This window comes from Hipposideros armiger, unplaced genomic scaffold (genome assembly GCF_001890085.2).
Source record: "Hipposideros armiger isolate ML-2016 unplaced genomic scaffold, ASM189008v1 scaffold_403, whole genome shotgun sequence".
Classification (NCBI taxonomy): Eukaryota; Metazoa; Chordata; class Mammalia; order Chiroptera; family Hipposideridae; genus Hipposideros; species Hipposideros armiger.
The window spans coordinates 1,635,191-1,641,998 of NW_017731753.1; the positions used below are offsets into that span (position 1 = coordinate 1,635,191).

The 6,808-nt window shown below is 37.7% G+C and overlaps 1 protein-coding gene across 1 annotated transcript in view; it reads right to left on the reverse strand.

Moving 5' to 3' along the window:
* The window catches only part of KCNH8 (potassium voltage-gated channel subfamily H member 8), a 230,048-nt gene that overhangs the window by 77,043 nt on the left and 146,197 nt on the right, over nucleotides 1-6,808 (reverse strand). The window contains exon 7 of the mRNA XM_019663741.1: nucleotides 4,320-4,517. Within this exon, the coding sequence (XP_019519286.1) occupies nucleotides 4,320-4,517 (198 nt within the window). The remainder of the gene's footprint in view (nucleotides 1-4,319; nucleotides 4,518-6,808) is intronic.

Below are 6,808 nucleotides of genomic sequence, written 5' to 3' on the forward strand. Positions count from 1 at the left end.
AAATTGTAATACTCATTATATACTAATAACAAAAGATGAATACAAGTTACATTTGACTTCTGCAATTACAAGAGGTGCTCAAAGTGGATACTATCAGCATCCAGACAATTCTGATTACGGCGAACTACTGCTTGAGCAACATTGACCAAAGTGTCCACTTGTATACATTTTTTTTGGCACCTCCGGTATAATAGATAAGAGATAAAAGTCCTTTGTTAGATGTTCGCAATCTCTTCTCCTGCCCATTGACTTGTCTCTTAACACTTTTAATAATGTCTTGATAAACAGAAGTTCAATTTGTCAATCTCTCTTTTATGATTAGGGCTTTCTGTATCATGTTTAAGAAAACTTTCTCAAATCCAAGGTCATAAAAATATTCTCTTATATTACCTTTTAGAAGCTTTATTGTTTTGTCTTTCACAGTTAGATCAAAATCCATCTGGAACTAAATTTAATGTACAGTTTTAAGAATCTAATGTACATTTGACCCAGTAACATTTATTGAGAGTATCATCATTTCCTCTTTACATTGCAGTTTCACCAATGTCATAAGTATAGTGACCATATATGTGTGGCCTGTTTCTGACTGTCTTGTATTCCAATGGCGTATTTGTCTATGTCTGAGACAACATCATACTTTGTTAGTTACTGTAACTTTATAATACATCTTGATAGCTGTGGCACAAATCTTCCAGTTTTGTTCTTTATGATTGCTTTGACTAGCTTTAGCTCTGCATTTCTACTAATTTTTAGAAACAGCTTGTTCAAACACACACACACACACACACACACACACACACACATGCACAAACACACATCTACTGGGATTTTTATTGGGGCTGCATTGACTCTTCCGATTAATTTGGGTAGAACTGGTATTTTTATAATATTGACTCTTAAAACCATCACCATTGCAGACCCTTCCATTATTTTAAACCATTTATAAATTTCCTCACTAGTGTTTTGTAGTTTTTCTATGTAGTATTATTGCACATTTAAAAATATTTACTCCTACATATTTGATGTTTTTATAATCTTTTTTATATTTTATTTTCTAAGTATTTGTTACTAGCATCTAGACATACAACTGATTTTTGCATATCGACCTTGTATCCATCAGCCTCACTAAATCCACTTGTTAATTCTAATAGCTGTGTGAGCTTTTAGGATTATTTCTTTGTTTTGGGTGTTCTCAAATTCACATAGATTTGTCTAGGTATGGATTTTTTTCTCATTATTTTCGCTTAATCTCTTCGTTCGATAGTTTAAAATACTCTTCCTATAAATCAGTGGCTCACACGCTTGATAATCACAGATGCTTATATGGAAACTTCCCCTTGCTCCTTCCTCCTAACGCAGCTGTCAGTGCCTCTCCCCAGACAGTTACCTGGGGTTTTGGCCGTCACCTGTAATATTTAACATTGCTACTGCCCGCTTTTGTAGTAAATATTGCATCCCTGTCATTAGCAATTCTATCAACCTTGTTTGAGGATTCCTAATAAGATACCTTAGACTTCAGTCCTTGGTAATGAATACTTAATTTTTTAAAAATAAGGTATTTGTGCATATTTGTAGAAATTAAGTGAATAAAATCAATGTACTGTATATAATGAAATGGATATTTTTCAGCAAGTTTGCTTGTTTTTACTGAACCCTGGCATTTAAATTTACTAACCTCTGCTGCTTTATACCTAAATTGGGGTGTTAATAACCTCTATCGCATAATGCTTGAGAATTAAATGAACACAGTGTTTACTATCGTGAGCTCTTATGACTAGTTCTCAAAGTTAGGCAAATAATTAGTTAATTAAGAAATATTAAAGGGAAGGTATCATTTCTTCTAGCCTAGGTAATTGTCACAATAATACAGAGTTATTTCCCACAAACACAAATTTGGAAAGGTTTAATTAATAAATTCAAGTTACTTAGATGCCATTTGGCACTCAGAACCAACAGTTTCCTAAGTGCCGCTCAAGTCACTTAGATGTTTCAATGCTACTTCAAATAAGCACTGCTTTTGTAGCAGGATAATTTGCTCAGTATACATTTAACAAGTGACAAAGTGACATTATCTAATTATTCCCCATATCTTTTGGCTTCGTGACCAGCATAGCTTCTATTTACAGTGAACAGCAGGGAATAATTTATCCCTTAACAATTTCTGATTCAAGACCACTCACAACAGAGTAGGTGGATCATTAGAGAATAAGCTCAATTATCTAACAGATCCTCCTAATGTCAAATTAGTAGGCTAAGCCTTGAGCATTTCCCAAGATTTCCATCAGGAGTAGAAGACACATGGGCAAATATTAAATAAGTACAGACTGTGTTTAGTTGAAAAGTGCTTGTCATTTCTCCAGGCTGAAAGATGGGCCATCAAGGAAAGCAGCAATTACATAAGTCATAATACAGGACATAAAACAGCCACCACAGGGTCTGGCACATGGCACTGCTGCAGAAAATGAGAATTCCTGTTCTCTGTTCCCAAGGCTGTTACTGCTTCGGTCAGCCAAGAGCGTGTTACAGTGGCTGCCATCCCAGCACGCTACTTCAGCAGCTCCGCCACAGGCACTGCCTTTCCAAGAAATTCTCCCAGTCCCTGGCCCGCGTTCCTCACTGCTTCTGAACTTCCTCACTGAGTTGGCACTTAGCATTTACTGCCTGGTCTTGTTAAAGCTCTTTTCGCATATTTCAGCTTCTCTCTTCCAAACTGGATCATAAGCTCCTTGAGGGGAGGTTCAGCTTTATGCTTTTTTTATTTCGCCACAGGCTAGGTGATTCATTGCCTAAAGCCTAACATACTCACCTCACATCTCCCGTGCAAGGAAACTGGTAGGAACCAACCCCTATGACAAGGTTCAAAACTCTAAGTGGTATTTGGGATTCATGCCATTAAAGGAATATCATAAATGAACAGGCTTTGGGGGCACTACTGTGGGGCAGCAAACGCTAATAAGACTCTGGTCTAAAAAGAAAGCTTGCTTGATCCAGGCAGACATACACAGCTCCTACTACGCCATGATGGCAGTCTCATAATTCAGTAAGTTTCCATTTATGTATTTAAAGACAGAAGTAAGTATTTATGCGGGTTCATACCTTGCCTCTTCTACTTACAGGTTATAAAGCGTTGGGAAAATTATTTTATTTCTCCAAGTTTTAGATGTCATCTGAAAAATGTGGATAATAGTCTCAATCCTGTATCAGTTAGGAAGTTCAGAAAAGAGAATTATACTAAATATTTCAACCTATGGAATTTACTTTAGAGAGTTGGTTTCCCTGGCGTTAAAGGGTTGTATGAGCAAAAAGAGAGCACAGAGGTAACATGGCTGTAATAAATGCTGGTAGGAGTGTCTGACCTTGGAGCTGGGTATATAGAGGGAAGTGGTGGGGTTATCAGAAGACAGAAGCCCAGAGAAAGAGCTGAGAGGAGCCACTAGGAGCCAGGGCTCTAACCTTGGATATGAGGGCTGCAGGGATCTCTGAGAAGGCCCAGTGACACCGGGGGTGCCTGAACAGATGGAAAGCTGGAACCACTTCCTGCCGTTTGAGGTGGCCTGCCACTGAAGATAACACTATGCATCAGAGTCAGGCAGCAACTTCTCCCTCCCTCTTGCTTTTCAATCTCCCTCTGGCTCCCCTATTGGCAGAAGTAACTGAAGTCGGAGGCAAAGAAGAATGTTTGCAGAGTCCAAACCCCAGCATACAAAGCAGAGTACAGAAGGTACTTTTGGAGCTCAGAGGCAATAGTATAATAACTTGTCCATTTGATAAATGAGACAACAGGAGTGCTGAACCCTTAGATTTGCCCTAAGAATTAGAGTATTGTTATTGAAGCATTGAGCACAGAGACTAGAGTATAAAAACAATTCATAAATGTTAACTGTTTATTAATATTGTATTAGTGCTTTCATGTTTGTTTTTATTTTTAACTAAGTGATCAAACATCCTTAACTTACTATATTCATATTAATAAAATTTGACTAGGCTGACCTGTTTGGGACTATAAAATGTAGTGTCAGACATATATCCACAATTCAGACTCATGTAATTCACTAACATTAGGGGTAGACAGCCTACCCTTTCAACATCAACCATCAGGTAAATGGATACTTCTTCACCTGTCCTGAAAATGGAATCCTTCAGCATCACAGACATTCATCACTAATCTACATGTAACTTACAATGTTTGTCACAGATGTAAATAGAGCTTTTAGGCTCTTCCAATGTCAACCAATCTATCGCTATCGACCTTTAAGACAGAGCAACAGTTGGGCAGACACTCGTTCCTTCTGTTGGTATAAAAGGTGTATTTTCCTTACCACCAATCAGCATGGTGCAGATGGAAAAGATCTTCTCTGCGTCCGTATTGGCAGAGACATTCCCAAACCCAACGCTGGTGAGGCTGCTGAGGGTGAAGTACAGCGCTGCAATGTAGGCACTTCGGATCGACGGGCCCCCCAGGGTATTGTTGCCATAGTATGGCGACTCCAGTCTCTTCCCCAACTCATGGAGCCAACCTGCGATGGAAGGAAGAAGGAGAATTTCAGCCCCCAACGTCAAGTCCCAGTGTTGGCATGTGGGGGTAATAATAAATGAACGTTTAAGGGATGTACACATTTGCTCGGAAGAAAGAAGGAAGTTAAAGGCAAGGAATGAGATTCCAAAATATCACTTTTATGCAACTGTTATATATAGTATACACAGCCAAGAAATATGCATTCAAGAGTGAATTGGCGGGCAAAGCTCAACAAACAGGTGACTTTCATGCAAGAAAGTACCAGTGGAGATGGACATTAGCGTTGCTACTCTCAGGAACTGTGTTGTATATTTCGCTAGTGGTAAAGCTTATTTCTCAATTGGAATTTTAGGAAACAAAGGGATCAAGTACATATTTTTAAACCTTACATGATGATAAATAGCAACAACCATAAGAACCTAGACTTCAGACAGGTGAGATGGGCTTGATTTCTATCCTGTAGAACCTTTTTCCATTCTGTTCACCTGGATGATATCTAGTTGTCTCACAGGTCTTAGCTCATGTTACCTTCCTAAGGAAGACTTCTTGAACCTATTTTGACATTTGCGGGTAGAGAGGGAAAATTGCACATCGAAGAGGTACCTGTGATAGAAATAGATGCCTCCCCCCCTTACAACTATTTTATGACACTGATGTATATAGGTGTCAAAACTTGTCAAGTTAAATGATTTAAATGTGTGCAGCTTATTGCACATCAATTATATTGTCATAAATCTATAAAAAAGCTATATTAATAAAGATGGAAAATAGTAAGTATAATAGTAATAGTAATAGAATGGAAACACAGCACAAATACCACTTTAAAAACCTTAATTGGAAACCTTTGTCTTTCAAGATTTTCTATTTTAAAGTACTCTCACTCTTTCCTTCTCTGTGTGTGTGTCTTACAAAACATTGACAATTCAACTCAACCTATCAGGTTCACAAGACTTTTGTTAAGACACGTTATTCACTGACCACTACTTTCTTATAAACACTTCATTTAATAGCTGCCCAAGAAGAGATGAAAAGTCATTTCATTTCTTAAGGAATAATAATGCTGTCATTACTAACTAAAGTTATAGATTCTAGAACTGTGCTAGGTAATTAAAATGCAAATTTGAAACAAGTGGGAGTTCCTCAAGACCAAGGAGAAATGCTTAGTGGCAAGTACTGTGTCTTATTCGTGTTGTGCCCCTAGAGAAGTGTTTCTCAATGTTTAGTTTAGCTTGCCTCCGAAACGTCTGGAGGACTTGTTAAACGGAACAGGCCAGGTCCCATCCCTGGAGTTCCTGGTCCAGTGCACAGGGAGGCTGGGAGAAGGGCTGAGAAATTGCCTTTGGAATAGTTTCCCACGTGATGCTGATGCTGTACATCTAGAAGATGCCACTTTGAAAGGCCACTGCTCTAGAGCAATGGTTCTCAATGCTGATTGTAGCTAGAAAAGCTTTTTAAAAATACACTGTTCAAGTGCCATCTCCATGAACTGAATCAAAATTTCCAGTGCCAAGCCCAGCTATGGGTATTTTTAAAAAAAGTTTCACAGCAGAATCTAATGTGAAGATAGAATTTAGAACCACTATTCCAAAACTTAGCAAAGCACCTGACAATAGCAGAGTTTAATAAATGTTACTTTAAAAAGTGAATGAATTAATGAATGCATAAACGTTTTTGCCCTCTGTGATAGTATGACATAATAATAGGACAACATTGATGCAATGTAGCAACACATGCATTTGTAAATTTCTACTAGATTCATGTACAATAATTATGAAATGTAAGTTACATGTTATGAAAGGTGATGCTGTGATACTAGCTATGACCATCTATGTTGCCTGTAAATGTCTCGTGAAGGAATAAATGCTAAATTCTAACATATTTAAATCTGAACACTTACATTTATAGGTTGTAGGAATGACTAACTTCTTTTAGCTTCATTTTTCTCATTTGTAAGAACAGGGTTACTGTTTAATTTGTAGGATTGAAGAGGGATTAAATGAGATGCCACAGGAAGAAAATGCCAACCACTGTTACTGGCAGAGGTTTAGTGAATAATATCTCTTTCCTCTTTCTTTTGTTACTTAAATTGGAACAGAGAAAGCACAAAATTCAGAAAGGTAAGAGAAAATGTGAGACCAGCAGTGAATTATAATGGAAAAAAAGAGGTAGTGACTAAATGTATTTGGTAGAATGTATGGGTAGCATGTGATACAATTTAGCCTTTCTTAACTAACAGAAATGAAAGGGAGAAAACCCAAGTGACAGTAGTTATCAAAATTTGGGGAGTTATAC